The following is a 25,603-nucleotide window of genomic DNA, read 5'->3' on the forward strand; positions in this document are numbered from 1 at the left end:
GCCTTGTTGAGCAGGAGACACTGAAAATAATAATAAAAAAAAATACTGACCCCAAAGTTTTGAATGGCTCTAAACAGTTATTTTAGTAATTTTAATTAAATATTATTTGTTAAGATAAACAATATCAAACATCCTGAATACACTGTTATGTATAATTATCATTTCCAAATGTATGTTTTCATTACAGACGGATGTAGTGGTTATAGGCTGTTATTCTTACTGTTCAACAAACAGCATCTCGATAAATTGAACTAACAATTGTTCTTCATCAATTATTATTTCAGAATGTCAGCATACCAAAATATTTGTGCACTGTTTGGTTTTGAAAACTCAATAAATATGGAAAGAAATAATAATCTACTCCGTGATTGTCTCATTTCTTTAAACCTGATTACTTTCATGTTATCATGGATTTCAAATGATGAGATCTAAAATGATTCGTTATCCTGTAGCTCCCTCTGCAGGACAATATTAGTGTTACAGCCTTCAAATGAAAAACCATAGATATAAAAGACTTATTTTCAAAATTAATGCAAGTACCCCAAGCATCAGGAGTACATGGAAACTTGGCAAGATAACATAACTCTATAGATTACTTCTATAATATTTTGTTTTATATAAGAAGAATCTCATCAGGTCAGGAATACGCTGCCAGTGTGTTTGATTCAATAACTCGGCTGATCTGGTATCAGTGTGGACCTCACATGTTCTGACAGAGCTGTGCAAATGAACAGAAAAATGTCTAAAAGTGTCAAATGCTTCACACAACTGATTTTCTTTTCTGCTTTTACTGAAGTCTGAAGTGCAAATGCACAAATATCCTAAAGACAGTGCTATGCATAAACCATTTAATTGTACAAATGTCACATTGACAAAGATATAAATTACATACAAAACTGAATTGCAAAAAAAAAAAAAAAAAAAAAAACTGCATTAGTGATAAAACAGAAGATACTTGATGTGTTTCAGCCATGAACATCTGAATCAGTTAATTGTTCTGTAAATCATGACAATGTCTGAGCACTACAGACCCTTCATATGAACGCATTAGTGAACGGGAACAGTGTCAGATTTGAACTCAAACATCATCTGGTGTATTTCATTCTACCGAGGCATTCCTTCATGTCCAGTTCAGGTAAATGTTTTGTTCTACATAATGTTATTACATAATATTATTTTAAATGCCATTCAAAATCAACAAGATCATGACCAGCATGATGTCACTGTATTCATTCTGTCATTATTTACATTAAGTACAATAGTCAGAATATACAACTGAATCTCACAAAACCCTTTTCAAAAACACATTTCAATCCAAAGAGGACGGAAACAAGAAATCAGATTTAGCATTTATATTAAATGTTTTTCTTTTTTTTGTGAGAGTCATCTTTTTGGCTTTGGCAGTGGATCATCATCCATGAGCGTCTGATATGTTCTCAGCAGGTTTATTTGCTGCGTTTGAGCCAGTCTCTCCAGGGCGTCTGGTTCTGCTCGGGGCAGATGTCTGATCGACTGGACGGCCGTCTGGACTTGTGCAGGAAAGAAAGCCGACCCGCTGATCTCTTCTGAGGCTGTTCTGTCTGCTGCTGGCTCCTCAGCTGCTGATTGATGATGACCTGGATATCGTCCTGCAGGTGCACACAAATAGTTAATAGACAATACATTATAACATTTTAAAAATTTACTTCTGCACATCAGTGTAAAGGATTTGGGTATTTGAGTACTACATGAAATTAATAACCCCCACACCCTCACAAAATTACTACAATTGTAAACTTAAAATAAAAACTGAATAATTGCATAAAATTATTAATAAAAAGCTGTGACAGCATCTTAATTATATTAAAATAACACTGATAGAGTGTTGATGTATTTGTTTGTTTGTCAGTGAATCCATCCTCCGATTCAGATTCATCCTCATCCTCATCCAACAGAATATATTTCCTGTTCTTAACCAGCAGCCAACAGACGTTAAAATACAATCAACTTTTTTTTATCATTTAAATTTTATCTACTCATTGAAAACTGAAAAAGCAGTTACACGTCATTAAACAGCTGCAGGCTTCCACTGTGAACAGCAGGGGGCGACAGAGTATCCATTACATCATTAACACACAATACACTCCTAATCGATGTGAGGACTGAGAGGACAAACACACAAAAGTTTCTTACCTGCCAGGCCTCCAGTTCCTGGGACAGCTCAAGTTTGCGCTGAATGGCTTCCAGGAGTTGGTTGTTTAAACACATCATATCATGCTTTGTCCTCAGCAGCTCTGTCTCCATCACAGTCTTCCTGCAGGAGAGAAAACAAACACAAAAACATTAAAAAATGCCTCTTTTCTAACAGACAAAACTAAAAGTATCTAAAAGAAAATGTCCCTCACATAACTGAATGAATTCGCTTTCTCATTAACATTTATGGAATCATAATACCAAGTGAATGTTCAATATTTACTTAGTGATGGCATCATCGCGCTCCTTTATGGCCTGCTGAACTACTTCCTGCTCCACAAGTCTCTCGGCTCTCAGCATGAGCTCTGTGTTTTCTGCTATGAGACGCTCATTCTGAGAAAGAAGCAAAAAATATATATTATTAATCTTCTAAATGATTTAGCAAATATCAAGTTAAGTCTGCTTTTTCAATTCTTCCACATGTACAGTACATACAGGGAATCGAAACTGCCTTACTCTCAGACCCCCGGCGCATACAGATCACATTAACAGTAGAGCCTAAATATCTAGATCAAATATAAAATATAAGATACAACTATACAATAAGGGAATGTAAAAAAAGACATAATAAAAATAAAGTTAAATGAAACCGCACAAGCAACAAATAAACAATGCAGATAAATAGACTTTTAGTGCAAAAAAAAAAAGCTTATTCGGTCTGATTAAAGTGAAAAGGGCTCAAGAGCAGTAATTTTATTCAACTGACGGATGAGGTAGTAGAATGATGTCCGTTCCATGCTGAACGAGGTAGTGAGCAGACTATGGTGAGACCGGTTCCATAAATGTCCTGGAGGGAGGGGAGAGAAGACATCAATGATCTTCTCAGCTGTTCTCACTATGCATTGCAGATTCTTTCGGTAGGACGCGTTGCAGGCGCCATACCACACAGTGATGCAGCTCATCAGGATTCTCTCGATGGGGTTCAGGAGAGGTCCTCTGTGATGTGCACACCCAGGAACTTGGTGCTGCTCACTCTCTCCACAGTCACAACTTTTGATTGTCAGAGGAACGTGCTGAGTGTGTGCTCTCCTGAAGTCAACAACAATCTAATTTGTCTTCTCTACGTTCAGAGAGAGATTGTTGTCACTGCACCACCCGGACAGCATCTTTGTTGCTAATGAAACCCACCACATTTGTGTCATCTGCAAACTTAATAAAGAGGTTGGAGTTGTGTGATGGTGTGCAGTCGTGGGTCAGCAGAGTGAAGAGGAGGGGGCTCAGCACACATCCTTGGGGGGCCCCAGTGTTCAGTGTGATGGTGCTGTATGTGTTGCTGCCGACCCCGACTGCCCGAGGTCTTCCAGTCAGAAAGTCCAACAGCCAGTTGCACAGCGAAGTGTTGATCCCCAGCTGGACCAGTTTGTGAATGAGCTGTTGAGGGATGATAGTGTTGAATGCTGAACTGAAGTCTTTGAACAGCATTCTGACGTATGAGTCCTTTTTGTCCAGATGTGTGAGTGCTGAGGGGAGGGTAGTGGAGATGGCATCATCGGTCGACCGGTTGGATCAGTAAGCAAACTGGAAGGGGTCCAGGGGGGAGGGCAGACTTTATGTGATGCATGACTAGCCGTTCAAAGTACTTCATGAGAATGGGGTAAGTGCAACAGGACGGTAGTCATTGAAGCAGGATGGAGATGGCTTCTTTGGAACTGGAAAGATGGTGGTAGGTTTTGAAACATGTGGGAACAACAGCCTGACTTAGTGAGATCTTGAAAATGTCTGTGAAGACATCAGTGAGTTCTGCTGCACAGTCTTTCAGTATACGCCCAGGGATGTTGTCAGGACTCGGAGCTTTGGGGGCATTGATCCTACTGAAGCATCTCCTCACGCTGTCTGGGGTCAGAGTCATCACCTGGTCTCCGGGAGAAGGTGGAGTCTTCTGTGCAGTGGTGCGGTTTTGTTTTTCAAAAAGCGAGCAAAGGCGGCATTCACCTCGTTCAGCAGAGAGATGTGGCAGTCACAGGTCCACGGTGGCGTTTTGTAGTCCATAATGGTCTGTGTCCCCTGCCACAATCTCCTAGGGTCTTTGCTGTCGCTGAATTGATGAGCTATCCTCCTGGAGTGCTGTCTCTTAGCCTCTCTGATGCCACGGGACAGGTTGGCCCTGGCTGTTCTCAGGCCCACCTCATCTCCAGCTCTGAAGGCAGCGTTCCATGTCTTCAGGAGTCTGTAGACCTGCCCTGTCATCCATGGCTTCTGGTTGGCCCGGATAGTGATGGTTTTGTGACGGTTACATCATCCATACACTTGTTGATGTAGGCAGTGACAGTCTCCGAGTACTCCTGGATATCTGTGGTGTTATTGTATGTGGCAGCCTGCTTAAACACATTCCAGTCAGTGGTGTCAAAACAGTCCTGACGACCCTTCCGGCCACACTTGAAACTGTTTATGAACTGGTTTGGGGACTTTAATGAGCGGTCTGTATGCAGGCATTAGCATAACAGTGATGTGGTCTGAGGCTGAGGTGGGGGAGGGCTTTGTAAGCTCCTCTCTGTGTCCTGTAAACAAAGTCCAAAATGTTATTACCTCGTGTTGGAAAGTTAATGTGTTGGTGTATCTTTGGAAACACACTCTTTAAGTCAGCATGGTTGAAATCCTCAGCTATGATGAGAAAAGCATCGGGGTGTGCTGTCTGCTGCTCACTGATGTGCTGGTACAGTTCATTTAGTGCATCATTCCTGTTGTAGTTGTTTGGAGGAATGTAAACCGAAATGAGCTTTATGGCAGTACATTCCCTCGGCAGATAGAACGGCCGGAACTTAATAATCATAAACTCCACCAGGGGTGAGCAGTGTTTGCAGATCACAACAGCATCGCGGCACCACACGTCATTGATGTAAACACAAAGCCCGCCGCCGTGGGTTTTTCCTCCCGCGACGAGAGCTCTGTCCGCTCGATAGCACATCAGCTGGTCGAGCTGAATAGCGCCATCTGGACGCTGAGCAATGTTTCCGTGAACACAAAAACAAAACAGTCTCTTACAGTCCTCTGAGTTGAACGTAGTAGTCGGATGTAGTCCAGTTTATTGTCCAAAGAGTGTACATTAGCCAGTTCGATGGTGAGGATAGATGGCTTGTGTGGGTTAGCCGTTAGCCTAGCCCGGATACCTCCTCTCTTATCCCTCTTCTGCTTCCTCTCACGCCACTTGTGTTGCCTCCCCTGTGTCGTTGAGATGCAGTAGTGGGGTCGTGATTGTGTAGGTCCCGCAGCTCTTTGGCATGCATGGAGTTTAACTCTAAAAATGTGGTTCTGCCAACATCCAGCAGAAACTCATGATTGTATGCGGACTTAAAAGACAAGTAGATGCGGTGAAGACCTACAAAAACACTGCGACTCACAAGATTAAAAAAAAAGACATGAAAACACCATTCTGTTGGGAGCGAGAGAAGGCGTGTCGGTCTAATATCTGTCTAATATTGCTAGTAAGAATGTTAACATTACACAAAATTATAAAAGAAAAAGATCACACGCAAGTCCTCTGTATTCTGTCTGCTTGAAATCTTAAAAGTTGTGTGGAAAACTAATTTCAAGCATTTTAATCTTAAATTACTCAACTTTAATAACCTAATAAGCTCTTGTAAAGGGCCCCATGTCAGGATTCAAGGGTGATGCTTGGTAATAATAACTTGGAGAAAGTTTCTGTGTGTTAGTCATGTGTGTGAATATTTGAAAACGATGAGGTGGCACTATCAATCTGGTGTAGAGAAGTGAAAAAGAAAGTGAGGATAATGGAAAATGGTGCCTTTTGAAAATACACTGCTTAAATGACAATGCGACATTTCCATTCACTTTATGTTGATGTTCCAAAATAACCAAAACAAAATCAAACTTCATAACTATAAAGACAACAAAACCAAGGCCCTCTTTTGTAAATCTGCTTAGGGTCCCATAATGTACAGATTAAAATGTTACAGCGAGTTTTTTTTTCATGGCAAACAAGCATTATTAAAGTATAATTGCATCTCATTAAATATTTCTGAGCTTTCTACAGATGCAGAAACTTTCACAAACTGTTCAACATTTGAATAGATGCTGGAAAAAAGAAAATCACATTAACTGAATAAAAGATACTGCAATGTAAATGTGATAGTGTGCATTTCCTCGAAAATATGCTAAATGAACGCTAACCCACATTTGTACAGCGTGAAAACTCAAAACCTGCTGAGCAAGGACTGGGGTTAAACGGTGTATAAACAGTGGAAAGAAGGAACAAGACAAGCCAGGATAATTTTTAAAGGTGAAGTTTAAAGGCTTTCCCAGAAGTAACACACTTCACCTTTACCAACTTAATCCGTGAAAGGCCCAAAAGAGTCAGTGAGCACTAGTTTTACTACACATAGTGAAGACTTCCGCAGTCTCCTCCTGATGGCAGCAGACTGAAGAAGCTGTGTGATGGGTGGGTGGGATCACCTGTGATGCAGAGGGCTTTACGGGTGAGACCGGTTCCATAAATGTCCTGGAGGGAGGGGAGAGAAGACATCAATGATCTTCTCAGCCGCTCTCACTATGCGTTGCAGATTCTTTCGGTAGGACGCGTTGCAGGCGCCATACCCCACAGTGATGCAGCTCATCAGGATGCTCTTGATGGGGTCCAGGAGAGGTCCTCTGTGATGTGCACACCCAGGAACTTGGTGCTGCTCACTCTCTCCACAGTCACACCTTTGATTGTCAGAGGAACGTGCTGAGTGTGTGCTCTCCTGAAGTCAACAACAATCTAATTTGTCTTCTCTACGTTCAGAGAGAGATTGTTGTCACTGCACCACCCGGACAGGTGGATCACCTCGCTCCTGTAGTTTGTCTCATCTTTGTTGCTAATGAGACCACAGTCGTGTCATCTGCAAACTTAATAAAGAAGTTGGAGTTGTGTGATGGTGTGCAGTCGTGGGTCAGCAGAGTGAAGAGGAGGGGGCTCAGCACACATCCTTGGGGGGCCCCAGTGTTCAGTGTGATGGTCCTGGATGTGTTGCTGCCAACCTGTACTGCCTGAGGTCTTCCAGTCAGAAAGTCCAACAGCCAGTTGCACAGCGAAGTGTTGATCCCCAGCTGGACCAGTTTGTAAATGAGCTGTTGAGGGATGATTGTGTTGAATGCTGAACTGAAGTCTTTGAACAGCATTCTGACGTCCTTTTTGTCCAGATGTGGGAGTGCTGAGGGGAGGGTAGGGCAGACTTGATGTGGTGCATGACTAGCCATTTAAAGTATTTCATGAGGATGGGAGTAAGTGCAACAGGACGGTAGTCATTGAAGCAGGATGGAGATGGCTTCTTCGGAACTGGAAAGATGGTGGTAGGTTTTGAAACATGTGGGAACAACAGCCTGACTTAGTGAGATCTTGAAAATGTCTGTGAAGATATCAGTGAGTTCTGCTGCACAGTCTTTCAGTACACGCCCAGGGATGTTGTCAGGACTCGGAGCTTTGGGGGCATTGAACCTGTTGAAGGATCTCCTCACGCTGTCTGGGGTCAGAGTCATCACCTGGTCTCCGGGAGAAGGTGGAGTCTTCTGTGCAGTGGTGCGGTTTTGTTTTTCAAAAAGTGAGCAAAGGCGGCGTTCACCTCATTCAGCAGAGAGATGTGGCAGTCACAGGTCCACGGTGGCGTTTTGTAGTCCATAATGGTCTGTGTCCCCTGCCACAATCTCCTAGTGTCTCTGCTGTTACTGAATTGATGAGCTATCCTCCTGGAGTGCTGTCTCTTAGCCTCTCTGATGCCACGGGACAGGTTGGCCCTGGCTGTTCTCAGGTCCACCTCATCTCCAGCTCTGAAGGCAGCGTTCCATGTCTTCAGGAGTCTGTAGACCTGCCCTGTCATCCATGGCTTCTGGTTGGCCCGGATAGTGATGGTTTTGTGACGGTTACATCATCCATACACTTGTTGATGTAGGCAGTGACAGTCTCCGAGTACTCCTGGATATCTGTGGTGTTATTGTATGTGGCAGCCTGCTTAAACACATTCCAGTCAGTGGTGTCAAAACAGTCCTGACGACCCTTCCGGCCACACTTGAAACTGTTTATGAACTGGTTTGGGGACTTTAATGAGCGGTCTGTATGCAGGCATTAGCATAACAGTGATGTGGTCTGAGGCTGAGGTGGGGGAGGGCTTTGTAAGCTCCTCTCTGTGTCCTGTAAACAAAGTCCAAAATGTTATTACCTCGTGTTGGAAAGTTAATGTGTTGGTGTATCTTTGGAAACACACTCTTTAAGTCAGCATGGTTGAAATCCTCAGCTATGATGAGAAAAGCATCGGGGTGTGCTGTCTGCTGCTCACTGATGTGCTGGTACAGTTCATTTAGTGCATCATTCCTGTTGTAGTTGTTTGGAGGAATGTAAACCGAAATGAGCTTTATGGCAGTACATTCCCTCGGCAGATAGAACGGCCGGAACTTAATAATCATAAACTCCACCAGGGGTGAGCAGTGTTTGCAGATCACAACAGCATCGCGGCACCACACGTCATTGATGTAAACACAAAGCCCGCCGCCGTGGGTTTTTCCTCCCGCGACGAGAGCTCTGTCCGCTCGATAGCACATCAGCTGGTCGAGCTGAATAGCGCCGTCTGGACGCTGAGCAATGTTTCCGTGAACACAAAAACAAAACAGTCTCTTACAGTCCTCTGAGTTGAACGTAGTAGTCGGATGTAGTCCAGTTTATTGTCCAAAGAGTGTACATTAGCCAGTTCGATGGTGAGGATAGATGGCTTGTGTGGGTTAGCCGTTAGCCTAGCCCGGATACCTCCTCTCTTATCCCTCTTCTGCTTCCTCTCACGCCACTTGTGTTGCCTCCCCTGTGTCGTTGAGATGCAGTAGTGGGGTCGTGATTGTGTAGGTCCCGCAGCTCTTTGGCATGCATGGAGTTTAACTCTAAAAATGTGGTTCTGCCAACATCCAGCAGAAACTCATGATTGTATGCGGACTTAAAAGACAAGTAGATGCGGTGAAGACCTACAAAAACACTGCGACTCACAAGATTAAAAAAAAAGACATGAAAACACCATTCTGTTGGGAGCGAGAGAAGGCGTGTCGGTCTAATATCTGTCTAATATTGCTAGTAAGAATGTTAACATTACACAAAATTATAAAAGAAAAAGATCACACGCAAGTCCTCTGTATTCTGTCTGCTTGAAATCTTAAAAGTTGTGTGGAAAACTAATTTCAAGCATTTTAATCTTAAATTACTCAACTTTAATAACCTAATAAGCTCTTGTAAAGGGCCCCATGTCAGGATTCAAGGGTGATGCTTGGTAATAATAACTTGGAGAAAGTTTCTGTGTGTTAGTCATGTGTGTGAATATTTGAAAACGATGAGGTGGCACTATCAATCTGGTGTAGAGAAGTGAAAAAGAAAGTGAGGATAATGGAAAATGGTGCCTTTTGAAAATACACTGCTTAAATGACAATGCGACATTTCCATTCACTTTATGTTGATGTTCCAAAATAACCAAAACAAAATCAAACTTCATAACTATAAAGACAACAAAACCAAGGCCCTCTTTTGTAAATCTGCTTAGGGTCCCATAATGTACAGATTAAAATGTTACAGCGAGTTTTTTTTTCATGGCAAACAAGCATTATTAAAGTATAATTGCATCTCATTAAATATTTCTGAGCTTTCTACAGATGCAGAAACTTTCACAAACTGTTCAACATTTGAATAGATGCTGGAAAAAAGAAAGTGTCAATGTCAATGTCAATGTCAATGTCAATTTTATTTATATAGCACCATTTCCACAACACATGGTTGACCAAAGTGCTTTTTCACATTAACTGAATAAAAGACACTGCAATGTAAATGTGATAGTGTGCATTTCCTCGAAAATATGCTAAATGAACGCTAACCCACATTTGTACAGCGTGAAAACTCAAAACCTGCTGAGCAAGGACTGGGGTTAAACGGTGTATAAACAGTGGAAAGAAGGAACAAGACAAGCCAGGATAATTTTTAAAGGTGAAGTTTAAAGGCTTTCCCAGAAGTAACACACTTCACCTTTACCAACTTAATCCGTGAAAGGCCCAAAAGAGTCAGTGAGCACTAGTTTTACTACACATAGTGAAGACTTTTAAAAGGTATTTTTAAGACAAACACAATACAACATCCTATTAAAATGAACACTTCATAGTTTGAAATCAAAATCAAGATCTCCATTACTTTTTAATTCAGCTAAATTCTCTCTCTCTCTCTCTCTCTCTCTCGCACACACACAGTACTCACAAACACTAGAATATGGAAATATCTCTTACTGTATTTCTAATCACACTGGGGACATAAAAAGTATTTCCTAAATATTTAAGGCTTTCATTTGTGGAAGGGCAAATTAAGACTTTTAAAGGAAACCTTGACTAACCCTTTTGAAAACAAGTTGAACTGATTCACCACTTGACTCGGTGAATCCCAGACAGAAAAGCAGTGAATCTTGGTTCACAAATTCCCCAGGGGTTGCCAGGCCTTCCAAACAATGGAGCCATTCTTTTTTCTTTTTTTTTAAACTGAGCCCAGGTCGGGGCAGTGGTTTCGGGCTGCTGTTAGCTAACGCATGAAGCACTGTTACCTGATCCTGCAGCTCCTGTATCCGGACGGCATTCTCACACGGACCACTCACCGATCCCACAGTGGACTTCCTCTTCTCCTGCAGACACAATGATACAGAAGCGTTCAGCACTGCATGCTGGGTAGCCTTGGAGAATTTGTCAAGTGTGGTCTTTGTTAGACTGTGATGGCAGGGTGCATCTCTCTACAGCATCCACATCTCTTCATCGATCCTCACTTAACACACTACAACCTGAACAAAAACTCTGATGCAATTCCCACTTCAGTAGTGAGAAGTTTGTTTAATATCCAAACCTTTTGTTAAATTAAACATATTGCACATTAACTTTAAATCCTAATGTTATGCTATGGACTGATCGAGCTTACGGAAATAGGGCCCTATAATACACCCGCCGCAATGCGATGCAAGGCACAGCACAAGTGTGTTTGCTAGTTTCAGTCCGGTGCCATCCGTATTGTCCCGTCCAGCACCACATCTATTCATTATCATATGCATTTGTGCTCATTTTTGCGCCCATGGGTGTGCTGGTATAAAAAATGAGGTGTGTTCAGGTGCATTGCTGTTTTAAGGAGCTGAAAATAGACTGTGCCATAGACCAACTCAAACCTGGTCTAAAGTCTGGCGCAATGTTTTTTCTGTTATTTAAAGAGCGTACACGCTGCTTATTAAATACGGACACACAGCAGCACACAAACATGCCAAATATTAATAATTAAAGGATTGCAATACATAAGATTTTTTGTAGGCTAAATAAGATAGATAGATAGATAGATAGATAGATAGATAGATAGATAGATAGATAGATAGATAGATAGATAGATAGATAGATAGATAGATAGATCCATCATGGCACGAGTGCAACTGGCTCTTAAAGGGAGTGGAAGATGAGACTCGTATTGGTTTATTGCATGTTACGCCCAAAAAACAGCCATTACTCATTAAGAGAATTGGGACAATTCGTTTAGACCATGCGCGCCAACCGTTTTTCCATTGTTAAAATATCAAAAGTGGATTTGGACAGGCCCTGAGTGCACCAGTGCCGTGTGCTTTACATTTTGCATTTAGAGAGTTAAAAAAAATTCTCTCTTTTACTAAAAATTTTATAGCATCATTTTCTTTAAGAGCATTACAATATCTTGTTTTCCTCGGTTTGGTGTTGAGTTTGGAATATGATCCAGGAATGTAATGAGAGATTTGCCCTATGGCAAAAAGCACAAACTGATATGGTCTGAATGCAGACATACTGTATCAAGATGTGTGCTTGTAATGAACGCGAGTCATCGTTGCTGAAATGTGAGACAGTGTGAGATGTCAAAATACTCCAGGGAGGAAGATATGTCATATGCAGCACATTGTTATGTTTCTGTACCTGTAGTGTCTCACTCATCCAGTGTGCTGTGTGTCTCAGCTGTCCCAGCATGCCCTGCAGGCTGTCATCTGAGTCCTGCTCGGCCTCTGATCTGTAGGACACAGGCTGAAGCAGTTCCAGGATGCAGTGCAGCTCCTGACACACCTGCTGGGCAAGACATGTTCTAGTGATGCCAAATATCAAAATAACAGGCATAAAATATAAATAATCTGAAATGCAAGTAAAACCTAAAGAACCCTCTTGCTGTCCACTACAGCCTCCTAATCAAGAAGCCTAATTTCTTTACAAATGCAGCAACTCTATATAATACACACAGTGCACTTCACATAATAGTGCAGAATGATTCCAAAATTAGGGCTGTCAAAGATCATTTTTGTAATAAAAAGGGTTTAAAGCACTAAAAATAATGCAGCATCTGCTTCTTGATGTAGATTTTATGTGTTTCCCCACATCTTTCAGTATGTGTTACAGTATATTACCACACAAAGTACTGATAAATGTTTTAACTAAAATGAACATGGGATAAATGAACTGACAGCTCAGTCAAATAGAGGCGTGATTTTAACAGACACATCAATATAGTTCTGTGTGCACTGCATACAAGCACAGCTAAATGTGATAGAATGGGTTCGTGAACATTAAGATCACTTAAATAACAATAGTTTTGTAACGGTTAAAAAAAAAAAGTCTATTAAATGTTACAAATAATTGCAAAATTTTTACTGTAATGTTGAACGGCTAGATTTCTCATTTTGTCTCCAGAAATCGATTTAACAGACAGATCAGCATCAGTTCTGGCATATTTGCCTTCATTCATAGTACTCCGTAAAGAGAAGCCATTAAACAAACATTTCAAATAAACCATCTTTGTGCTGTTCCCTAATTATTTTTGAGTTAAAAGGTGATAATATAGTTACGATTCGTGTGGTTAATAATGATTAAACAGAACTGTGAACAATCTTTTTTTTTTTTTTTTACTAATAAAAATGCATATTGTAGTAAAAATCTGTACTGAACTTTTCTTTAAACACTTTTCAAGTAAAAATATAAATAACATGTTCCTCGACTCTCCTACTATTTTTATTCATTCTGGGATTCCACTTTTGCATATGATGAACATTGCTTTTCAATCTTAAGGGTGTGTCACACACACACACACACACACACACGTCTGGTGTATCCAGGGAGTATCTTTTTTACTGGATTGCATTTACACCTTCACTCCAATGTGTCTCCAGTAAGACTGGATAGAGAAAGAAATCTTAAAAAGCATCAGGTTGTGTTAACTGAAACCTGAATTTAAATAGCTGTGTGTGTAGAGTGTAGCTAGAAGTCAATTAAACTGAGTTTTATACACACATGAACAGAGGGCTCTTCTTCTGTAACATTCCAGTCTGGCATTATCAGTTTACAGTGAGCTGAGTTCAGAGTTTCACCTGTTCTTTGTCCAGGCTCCAGTCTGCCATGTCCAGATTGTTTTCAAGCTCAGACAGTAAAGAGGAGTCGTTGTGACTCTTCTCCTGGAGGGCCACCTCCTCCTGCAGCTCCTGGACCTGAGACTGCAGCTCCTGAGCCCGGGATCGAACCCCGTGCACTTCCCGCCAGGCCTCTGCCAGCTGGGACACGGAGAGGGGAGAAGAAGAAGAAGGAGGAAAAAAAAAAGGCTTATTCTTGCAAGTTATGTAAGTTATGAAGTACATAATGTACTTTATAAAGTCTTGTTAATCTCAGAGATCATTTCAGACCCTGATTCTCTCATGCTTCACGACTCTCTTCAACACTTCTGAATCAGTTCTGAGCTTAGCTTGTGTGCACTAGAGACAGACATATTCTGCTTTCTACCAATTACACACAGAAGTATAAGCTTGTATGAAGTTTCACGATTGAAGCGGATTAATTGCAGAGAACACATGTTGAGAAACGTGTGGTTTCAGCCATATTTTCCCTTCCAAATGCATCTGTAAGCATCATTTATGCCATGAATGAAGCACACTTACTGACAGACGGCTGCTTTCAACTGTTCACGTGCACTTTGTGTGATCATACTGAAGGTGCTCGTGGCATGTGACGGTGCATAACTCTGTGTGAGTGGTAAATTTCATTTTCATCTCAGTGTCAAATTAATGTAAACACAATCAGCTGTCTCTTGAAGACAGGACTAAACTTCTGATATCTCACAAACAGATCTGTTCATTAGAGTGAAAGCAGCCTATTAGAGCTGCCGCTGTTTGTGATGTCACCAAGTCTGTTGCCTTTTCCTCCATCACACTCTATAAATCATAAGAAATTATATTTCACTTGAAAACTTAATATCAAAATTCACCCTTTGAGACCCATTTTAAATTCAAACATTGCATTATCATGAAACTTGTACGTCAAAATCATGTAACAAAATGTTTTTGTTCATGAAATATAAAAATGTAGGTTTGGATCATGCACTTTCAAGTTTATGTTAAAAAAATGTGAGAAACTAAGATAGCGAAATAACTTTGTTTTTTACTTGACATGTGTTTCTTTGTTCACCTTTATTACTAATTTGCAATATTTGTATGTACTTTATACATTGCATAATGTACTTTTATTGGTAATTAAATTTTAAAAAAAGACTAAATTTGATATTCAAGTCAGTAAACTCAGTTAATAATAATAATTTAAAAAAAAAAGTGTTCAACGATTGTTTTGGAAGCGGATCATGATTCCCAGAATCAAAACAGGATCATGAGGTGGATCAATGGCTGATCATCAGCATTTGAGAATGTATCATATGACTACATTTTTATCATTCATAAGAACTACTGTAATTTTTATGAGACAAATCCTGAACCACCAGATTCCAGTTTCACATGAACTACATTCAGAGTGAAGCATCCTGCTCAGCTGAGAACAGTGTGTGTGAGCGACCGAACCTGTTGTATGTGTGTGTGACTCTGTTGTTCTTGTAGATCCAGGCGTGCGTGGAGCGCCGTCACGGTGTCTTTTAGTTCCTCATTCTCGTGACAAGTCATCTTTAAGCGCTGCTTGAGTGTTTGCTCCCGCTGCGTGAGCCGTGCTACCTGAACGCACACAAACACACACATTAGTCTATAATTCAACACATTCTACAGTCATTCACACTACAGATGCTGTCGCTTTCTCATTTAGTCATGTTTTTAGTCAAATAGCCATGTTTGAATATAATCCTTGAATGGAAGAGAAGGTATGATGATGAAGGGCGAGCGTGATGACCCTCTGCAAAGAACTGCATTCTGCAGCCGTGTCCCAATTCAGAGGCTGCATCCTTTGAATGCTGCTTTTGGAGATCAACAGAATAAAGGCGTCCCAGTTCAAGGGCTCCTTCAAATGTGTCCTTCATTTACCTGGCTATGAAGGAGTCAGTAGATGGGTCCTTTCCCAAGAATCACTGCACACCGGTGATGACGGGATTATTATTCAGTTTAAATGCCAGATTACATTTTTAAATTTAAAGGGATAGTTCTCCAATAAATAGTTAATTACCTATCCTCATACCATTCCAAACCTTGATGTAGAACATAAAATGATATTTTGAAGAATGTTGCTAACCGAACAGTTGCTTGTCCACATTGACTTCTACAGTATAAAAAAATAAAAATGCTATGGAAGTCAATGGCTGGTTACCAACTGTTTGGTTACCAACATTATTCAAAATACTTTCTTTCACTTTCAAAAGAAGAAAGAAACTCCTACAGGTTTGGAACAAAGGGGTTTGAGGACAGAATTGTAAGTTTTGGGTTTAACACGAACATTAAAAATAAACAACAACACTTAAAAGCAGTTTACATGTTGGCATGTGACAGAAGATGCAATTTTATAGATTGATTCTTCATGTAAATACTTCTACTGTATATAAATTGGCCAAGATGAACATTAGGCAGGTTGTGAACCCGGTTTATCTTTCACTCAGATTGATCTTTAAGGTGAAGGTGGGGCCTTTGACGTTCTTCCAAGGATGCAGACTCTGAGATGGGACACAGTTATTGTCTAGTTTATGCCACAAACAAAGACAAATGTAAAGCTTTTTCAATTATCCAATCAAATTTGAGTTCTGGAACGGACTACTGCATACCATTTAATAAACCGGCATGTGTGTAGAGCTGCTGATTCAATGTAAATACCATACAGTGTGTGAGTATGTTTCAGTTTCTCACCTGTTCTCTAAGTGCGTTGATGATTTCTTCGTCCTGGGGTCTGGCTTGCCCCCTTTCTCTCATTTCTTCTTTCAGTCTTTGAAGCTCGCTGGTCATGGCTCGCTCCACTTCCATTCCCTAAACATACACAACACAGCACACCAATCAAACCACTGTACGTCCAAACGCTTTCCAGCTTTCAGAGATGTTCAGAAATCAAATGGGTGATATCCAGGAGAGGCATCATCATTCAGAAGAGAAAGTAACCTAACAAAAAGACATGTTTTTCCACTAAGGAATGCGTCCCATTTTCATAGTGAAAAGAAGTTAAGTTCGCTTGATAAGAGCTGAACAAGAGCATGCACTGGGTGCTCAGGGGCCTCTGGTGATGAAGCTGAATCAGCAGATAACTGGACGGACGTCAGCGTAGATCACACACATTCAGAAGCTGATCAAAGAGCCGCGTGACTGATGAAGCTTGGCATCCTGGTCTTGGCAGTGGCATCAGTCACTGGGAGCCTGTATGGGACAGGGACGGGGAACGACCCCATGCTCAACAGCATTTGCTCAAAGAAGAAAATTCAGGAGAAAAACCAACTCCAAGTCCAAATGTGCAATGCTTGGCCTTGGCATAACAAATGTGATTGGATATTAGAGTAGATGGTAGTCCAATGGGAGAAGAAGATGTGAAATAGTTTTACTCACAAAATAAGTCAAAAGGAGCATGTAGATCTAAATTTAAGATAGAGAGGACCACAAAACAAGAGCATCTGACTCCAAAAACCATCTAACAGAACAGCAAAACTACTATTAGAAAATGCATTGTTCATTCTCCAGTGTTCTTTTATAATGAAGTGTTATAATAACATGGTAAAGGCAGACAGTATTCTTCAGAAAGAATATCAATGCGGCATCTCCAAACTAATAAATCTCTATTAAATCACAGAATCAGATTGTATCACTGAAGGGACTGCATTACTAGCAGTATTCACTAAAATAAGGTTATTTTTACACGGCACTAAAGCTTTCAAAGTAGAGAAGTAGCTTAACGCGAACAATTCCAAAGACAAACAAACCAGGAAATACAGGGGGCAACAATTCTGCACACAACTCTGTACTTGTAACTAAGTTCATCTTGGTGCTCCAGCCGTCCAGGTTTTTATGCATATTAGCATTAGTGTCCCTGGTTATAGTTTTAGCATATTCATGAATGTTTGTTTTGCTAATGGCTCTGTGGTTGTTGTTTTTTATTTGTGGAAACAGGGTGTTCATGCTGAATCTTGAGCTATGTATTGCACAATGGGGATAGCATCAATGGGGATAGGATTTAACTTTCACGATAGTCACAGACTCCAGTTGGAGGATATCAAACATTTTTGAAATTTTGAGATGATTTTAGAACACACTGTTTTCATTTGTGATGCGTCTCCTAGCAACAAGGCACACATTTCTGTGTGAGTTTGTTGTGATCAGAAAAAAACTTGAAAGTCTGGTAGTCAGTCGTTAAGTGAATGATGACTCTTTTTTTTTTTTTTACCCGATTTAAAGAGTTGTGTAGTATATTCAAGACTTTAGTGATCGACAGCCTCTATCATTTACTTTCAGTTTTCACCTACTATTCTTTTTTGCTGATGCTTTTCTTTTGTTGCTATGCTTTATGAGTACGCATGGGGAAGTCATGGCCTAATGGTTAGAGAGTCAGACTCCCAATCGAAGGGTTGTGGGTTCTAGTCTCGGGCCGGATGGAATTGTGGGTGGGGGGAGTGCATGAACAGTTCTCTCTCCACCTTCAATACCACGACTTAGGTGCCCTTGAGCAAGGCATCGAACCCCCAACCGCTCCCCGGGCGCTGCAGCATAAATGGCTGCCCACTGCTCCGGGTGTGTGCTCACAGTGTGTGTGTGTGTGTACACTGCTCTGTGTGTGTGCATTTCGGATGGGTTAAATGCAGAGCACAAATTCTGAGTATGGGTCACCATACTTGGCTGAATGTCACTTCACTCACTTAGAATGCTGTTCTTAGAAACACCAAACTACTGGTCCATGAAGGATACAGATGCTGCTGTTAAACGGGCTCCCAGGATTTGATCTTTTTGGATATCTGACAAGTCACTAAGCACTTCTACTGAACACTGCTGAAAAGAACTTGTACTACACTGATATACAACCTAGAGAGTGTGGACAACATTACAAAAAGTTGATATTAACCCATATAATAATAGGGGTTCACATAATTTTGTCCAATCTCTGTATATTGTGAAGAATATTTTTTTTGTTCTCCTAAAGTCATGCTAGAATGCATCACTATCTCCACTGCTCCTACAGCTATTCAACTTTGGGAAATAACTTGTATGGTTTCTCAGATCATGCAGTTTGTGGAGAGCAGGTGTGGCATTCACAGCACAGCAGGTGACTGGTGTGAATGATTTACAAAGCCATGCAATTAAACTGTGACTGATCTCGTGACCACAGCAACTCTACACTTCCAGTATGCTCCTTTAAAGCAAACAATTTCAATAGATACTCCTGAATGATTGTTAGTTTAGTTAGCAAAACTGCATTCAAAGACTCCTTTTGATGTACAACTTCCCTGCAATAACTCTGTAAACAACAGGGAGACAGATCTCCTTTAAATGACCTACATTCTCCTGATAGACTCATTAGCGCTTGTGTGCTGTACAGACGGTTAGACTCTAAGAGTTTGTCATCAACAGTAACAACAGGCTATAGAAACCCCTCACAGATACACACATTTGAATTAACCTCATCCTAACCCTCACACAAACATCTCTGCATCTTTAGGAAGACATTACAATATTTAATAAGTTCATTAATCATATCAAGATGGTTTAAGGTTGTTCTGTCTTTGTGGGTACAACACAAAACACACACACACAGACGCTTACTTTTGTTTTGACCCCAAAAGTAAAACCCACTACATGCACAGACATTCACACACACACACACACACACACACACACACACACACACACACACACACACACAAATACTTACCATTCAGGGCTTCACACACCTCAAAAAAAAAAGAAAAAAGCTTTTTACCAAAACAGTCAAAAGCACATCTGAAATCGAACCATAAAAGCCCTTTATCCGCTCTAGACTCCAGTCGAGACCCTGTTTGAGAGAGGAAACCAAAACATACAGATGTTGGGAGCCGTGGTGGAATGAGTAAGACCTACTTCCTCTTCCTTCGGAGCAGGACGGGACACATAAACATCAGTGTTTCCTGATCCTTGATTTCTTGGTCTCTACGGCTGTGTGGCGTGTGGAGGATGAGAGGGTGTGGGACTCCCAGAGGAACGGTACGAGTTAACCATTACTCTAGTCCAAACTCACAACAATACATGACTATAGAGCACTACCTAGTGCAGGGAGCCTCAAATCTGGCCCACCAAACACACCTGAGCAAGCTAATCAGTGTCTTCAGGATCATTAGAGAATCACAGGTAGGTGAGGTTGATCAGGGTTGGAGCTAAACTCTGCAGTGCACTTGACCTCCAGGACAGGATTTGAGGAACCCTGCTCGTGAGTCTGAACCTGGCAAGTGTACAAACCTCAACCTTTTGCATAACGCGCTTGTGAGATTAGACCGGACGAGTCGAGTGTGAGAGGAACGTCTGTGAAAGCGGTTTCCTCACAGAATGAGTCAACAGCAGCGGCTGCATCTAAATTTAGATTTCTCATCTCTTACAAGAAGACGGAGAGGATTTGTGGAAGGCCTTTTCCATCACAGGAAAAAAAATCTGAAAACGATTCTGACTTTCTTTCACGGTTTCCATTTCGAATTTCTGTTTTGTGTTTTTTTTTTTTGTTTCCACCATAATAAAAACAAACAAACAAACAAATATGGTGAATGACTTTTTATATAAGAATTCAGAGTTTTTCTTGTGTATTGTAAATTTATATAGTTTATATATAATATGTATATATATATATTTATATTATATATGTTCATGTGGTAATTTGGTTCATGTCATGCCTAATAAAACTAATTTTAATGACAAGTTCTTCCTGCTACTTGCTCTCTTTCTCTCTCTCTCTGTTACATTTTTTCACTTTAAAGTATTTAATATTTATACATCATGGTGTTATTTGTTTGACTTCCTTTAATTTATCCTGATAAAAAAAGTTATTGTATTGCAGTAATATTTTAATATTGAATTATGGCAATGAGAATGTACTTAGAACAAATATTATGAAAAATGTGAATTATTTAACAAATATTAAAAATTGTATTTAAAGAAATTGGTAAAAAAAAATAGCATCTTAATAGAATAAAAAAAAAAGAAAAACACTTAAGGAATTATTAGGGAACACTATTAACTAGCATGTACATTACTGTTAAATAATAGTTGACTGTATTAGTACTTATAATCACATATTAATGCCTTATTCTGCATGACTGTATTACAGATAATTTAACACAATACCTAAACTTTTGTAAAAATATATTTTTTACATATTTGTTAAACCTGTCATTATGTTCTGACAGTAGAATATGAGACAGATAATCTGTGAATAAATCAAGCTCCTCTGGCTCCTCCCAGTGTCCTACTGCCATTTGCAGAAAGTCATCCGCTCCCGGTAAGAAACAACCAATCAGAGCTGCGGTCCGTAACTTTGTTTGTGTTCAAAATGTAGAAAAATTTATATAATAAGCGAGTACACCATGAATCCATTTTCCAAACCGTGTTTTTAGCTTGTCCTGAATCACTAGGGTACATCTATAATAAGTGTTTATATTCGGACTATTTTAGATTGCTTCGGAGGTACCGTGGCGGAGTAACCCAGTACCTTTGTGATTCTTCATAGACATAAAGAGAGAGAAGTAGTTCCGGCTACGATGTTCTTCCGCAAAACGCAAGCAGTTCTGTTTATTAACCGCTAGAGCGTCAAAAGTTACAGACTGCAGCTTTAATAGAATAATAATTATATGAATATTTTTATAGAGGAATTATTTCTGATTATTCTAAAATATGTTTCATTTTCTTTATACAAAATATAATTTCCTGTTTTTCTCTTTTGATTCTGGGCTGAAATGTGAAACATTTTTTTATAATGTTATCTCTGGAATCTACTGTGGTTTCGCTCATATGGCCTTAACCAGGAAGGATGAGGAAAGTGAAGAGGAATGTCACAGAACAGCACTGCCACAAACCCTGAGCCAAATACTGTCACCACGCACTCTTCACAAAGCCGAAATCAGCACGTGACCCCCGTGTCATTCATAGATCACTAACAGTTTTCAATAAGGTCCGATTCGGTAATGCTAATGCATCAGCTAGCATAACCAGCAGTGAGCAATACAAGTTTACACCATTTACTAATCTCTGTAAATGTTAATCAATAAAACTAAATTCTTCATTGTTTGTTCATGTTAATGCATGCTATTTTTAATTTAAAAATGCATTAAAAGACGCTAAAAATGATCACTAACTAAGATTAACAAATGTTGCAGAAGTATTGCGCATTGTTCTTGTTTTCTGAAACTGTAAAGTGTTACCCATAGATTTATTTAAAGTATGTATTATAGGGTTGGGACGGGCTTCCTCATACTGCATTCACAATTTTTGGATGCCAGATCATTTTTCTGTATCATATCTATTACACTGAGCCTAGGTACAGTGTGAAGTCATCTTTGACTGAGCAAGAGACGATGTCTGTTGCATTATTGGCCTTTATAATCGTTACAGTCTTTTATGAGCCCTGTATGCGCATGTCCTCCAGTTAAGTGTGTGGTCTGGTTTTTCCGTCTGCTAATAAAGGACACATTCATTACACTGTCAAAGCAACAAATGTCCTTAATGATCGCATCCTCAAAACTGGCTCGTCACTACATATATGATCATCCAAAAGATTACAATGATTTTGATATGATAGTGGCTAAACGATTGATCATAGTTGTTTGGCTAAAAACTTATAATCTCAATTATTGCCATTTTATTGCACTTTCACGTAAGCACGAGAACGACATCTCGCATGATTTGATTTAGTCACAGCAGACAAACCTTCCTTTAAGCAGAATCTAGATCTGTGGAACTGTCTTCAGCTCATCTGGGCTTTTTCTGTAATGTAGAAAGAGTGTGTGCACATAGCTGCCAGATTGGGAAATTAAATAAACCACTGGTCAAAAAAATGGGGGATTTAAACTCTTGAGATCTGGCAACCGGAATCTTGTGAAGGCTTGTTACCAATGCAAATATCACTGATGATTATTCTTAATAAATTGAGAGAAACACAAGAAATCGTGATAAAGAATACTATCCATCGTTGAAGCCTGATAGTATCAAGCAATAACTGATTAAACATTGATCAACTGTGAGTGGATGTGAAGGTTTACTTGAGCGGTTACTGAACGCCTGCAGATCCAGCGCTGCAGGATGAGTTATGATCAGATCAGCGACCGTGATATGAGGAACAGTGAGAGTGATGTTTGAGTACAGCAGGTGTCACTGACCCTCTGCAGCTGTTCTGCGAGTCTCTGGCTGTGTTCGCTGTGCTCCTGCTTCAGTCTGCTCTTGTCTCTCTCCGTCTCACTCAGACTCCTCTTCAGTCTCTCCACCTGCGCCTGCAGCTCCTGCACGTCTCGCTCCAGCTCAGACACCTGACTCTCCCACTGCGCCTGGCAGTCCTCCAGCTTCACCCGCAGCTCGAACCGGCCCTGCTCCAGCTCCTGAGGACACAGACCACTCCGAGATATCACACTTTGATTTGACCGTCCACTTAGACATTCTACTAACTATAAGTGACACCTAACTCTCGTTACAGTATTAGTAGACTGGGGAATAAGTTAACATGTAAACTTATTTGCAAACTTACTTACTGTATAGTCAGTAGAATGTGTAAAGTGGACTATCAGAATAAAGTGTTACCCACTAAAGCTATAAAATAACCTTGTTTAACACAACTACACCCAGGACATTTGTTTTATTGTATTTTCTTTAAATGTATTAAACATTCAATGAATGAATATAACTGCTTAGAATTTTACAAGTTAGTTATTAGATAGATAGATAGATAGATAGATAGATAGATAGATAGATAGATAGATAGATAGATAGATATTCCTGAGTGATTGGTCATAACTTTTTAAGCATGTTACATTCAAAGGTACACTGAAATTTTTTTTTTATTTAATTTACTTTTTTTTTTTTTTTTACGGTAAGTGGTTAAAATCCATTTATCTTAGCTACATTTAAATTTTACTGGAAGTTAATCAACTAAATTAGTTTATTTAAATATAGCTAAAAGAAATTGATTGCAACCACTTACCATAAAAAATATTTAGTAAATTCAATGATTTATTTTTTTAGTTTTTTCAGTTGTAGATTGGTCTAACTTGTTAGGTCAAGTAGTCAGATTATATTAACCTACCTAAAATGTGTAATGTAAAGGATTATATTACTAACTTTGTACTTTGGTATAAAAGTAAATGTTTTTAAACGGCATGGAAATATTTGAGACCACTGTACACATAGTATTACAAATGTGATATTAATATATAGACACAAGTTTAAAAATGAATATAGAACATCATCTTGTATAAAGCGGAAGTGATGTGGACACTGTATAGACCTCCGCTGACCTCGAGCTGCTGCGCGTGCTGCTCCTGGAGCGCGTCTCTCTGCTGCTTCAGCTGTGTGTTCTCCAGAAGAAGAGCGTTCCCCAGCTGAGCTGCCAGAAGAACCTCGTCCTCCTTCTGCCGAAGCGCTGCCAACAGATCCTCACTGTCCTTATACTCCGGCGGACCTTCATCATGACTGAACTCATACGAGTAGAAGTCTTCCTCCACTTCCATCTTATGTGCTTTATAACACAGCTCTTCTCCCAGACTCATGGCGCTCGTGTTATGAGTGGAAACAGTGAGGCTCACGGGGAAAACTACCCGAGGTCTCGAGTCTCCATGTGTTTGCGCTTCTGAGTGAGAGAGACTGAAACTGGGTGAGAAGCCTCTGGTTGACACTCATGGGTTTGTTTGCACGCGGATGATGGAAAGAGACTCGTGTGGGCGGGGCTTGTGTACTTTCAGGTGACTCGTTACTGTAATCTTTTTCTTTTCTTTTTTTTCCCCTTTAACAAATGTATCACAATAACATAAAAAAATAAACAAGAGACTGATGGTGTAGGGTTATTACTGTTGCAGAATGCTCACAAATATAAACTTTACAAACAAATAGCTAAAGTAAGGACTACAAACAATCATCATATCACAAAAGTGAAACGGATTCACAAATGAACAGAATAAAATGCAATGCTATATATATATATATATATATATATATATATATATATATATATTACAAATTAATAATAAAAAAAAAGTTTTCCACTCTTGAACCAAAGCGATGGGGGAAACTCCGAAAGGGGCGGGACTTTCACGAAATGCCCCGCCCCCGTTGTGAGTCTCCGCCCTTTCTGGAGTGCTGCCTGCAGACTACTGTGTATCCTTATGAGGAGTGTGCATTAATTCACTAACAGGTGGACGCCAGCCACTGTTCTGGTCAGTAGTCAATGAAAATTGTTTAGATTGATTACAGAAGGAACTTAATATCGAAGTTAAATATCTTAAGAGTATAAGACATGACAAGTTATTTATTTACAACATTTCTATACTCGTAAAAAAAAAAAAAAAAAATTGTAAAGCCTAAACCACAAGCACCAAAATAAAAAAGTATACGTCTAGATAAGATATTTTTTACCATACGACCCCTGATAATTTTTATCATAATCCTTGACTGAAACAGTAATGTATTGCCTGTCATTAAACATGAATAAACTTGACCACAGCATGCATTAATTTAGTAATTTCAGACAATTTTGAAGTAAAAAAAAAAAAAACTGAAATATTATTTTCTTGTTTAAAAAAAATGCTCTAGTAATCTTTGTTTTATTTATAACATGAAAATTATAATGCACATATGGCCTCATACTCAATGTATGTATGTACAATGTATGTTGTAAAATTACATACTGAACAGCCTTGAAAAAGGCAGGGTGATATTTTCCCTTTGATTTCAAATAAGATAATTAGATCTAGAATGGACTCCATGCATGAATCACTTTAAGACTGGAGCATCAAACACTTCATGACTTTCAGCCAGAGATGTGCAGTCTGGATGTGTTGAAGCTAGTGGACAGAAGTCAGAGTGATTCTGCAGATTCTGGCCAATTGGAGTGTGGCTTTACAAACTTCACACACTTGAAAATACATAATGAACTGTTGTTTGCAATGTCAGGAAAGAGTGTTGCTAATATGCTTTGCTATAGACAATGTTGTAGCAGAGTCTAGAAG

The 25,603-nt window shown here is 39.8% G+C and overlaps 1 protein-coding gene across 2 annotated transcripts; it reads right to left on the reverse strand.

The window, feature by feature from the left end:
• Window positions 1-834: 834 nt before the first annotated feature.
• On the reverse strand, window positions 835-24,421 carry LOC128028702 (BICD family-like cargo adapter 1). Of its 2 annotated transcripts, none has more exons than XM_052616000.1 (10): window positions 23,897-24,421; window positions 22,769-22,984; window positions 16,311-16,427; window positions 15,051-15,197; window positions 13,581-13,760; window positions 12,145-12,291; window positions 10,776-10,853; window positions 2,456-2,565; window positions 2,173-2,293; window positions 835-1,628 (listed from the first exon to the last, which is right to left on the reverse strand). In XM_052616000.1, exons 1-10 carry the CDS (start codon window positions 24,146-24,148, stop codon window positions 1,446-1,448), a joined length of 1,551 nt encoding a protein of 516 aa, XP_052471960.1. In that variant the 5' UTR covers window positions 24,149-24,421; the 3' UTR covers window positions 835-1,445. The 2 variants fall into 2 exon arrangements, with proteins under 2 accessions (XP_052471960.1, XP_052471961.1); XM_052616001.1 differs by having other exon boundaries at window positions 12,145-12,288; window positions 23,897-24,413.
• Window positions 24,422-25,603: the final 1,182 nt, after the last annotated feature.

Source organism: Carassius gibelio, chromosome A15 (genome assembly GCF_023724105.1).
Source record: "Carassius gibelio isolate Cgi1373 ecotype wild population from Czech Republic chromosome A15, carGib1.2-hapl.c, whole genome shotgun sequence".
Taxonomy (NCBI): domain Eukaryota; kingdom Metazoa; phylum Chordata; class Actinopteri; order Cypriniformes; family Cyprinidae; genus Carassius; species Carassius gibelio.

Bases quoted from the DNA above. Each gene is read 5' to 3' on its own strand.
- LOC128028702 (XM_052616000.1), bottom strand. From the start codon at position 24,148: ATGAGTCTGGGAGAAGAGCTGTGTTATAAAGCACATAAGATGGAAGTG. The intron at 16,428-22,768 runs GTCAGTGACACC...GTGTATGTTTAG, and splicing joins TCGCAGAACAGCTGCAGAGG to GGAATGGAAGTGGAGCGAGC. The intron at 10,854-12,144 runs GTACAGAAACAT...TTGTGTCTGCAG, and splicing joins GGATGAGTGAGACACTACAG to GAGAAGAGGAAGTCCACTGT.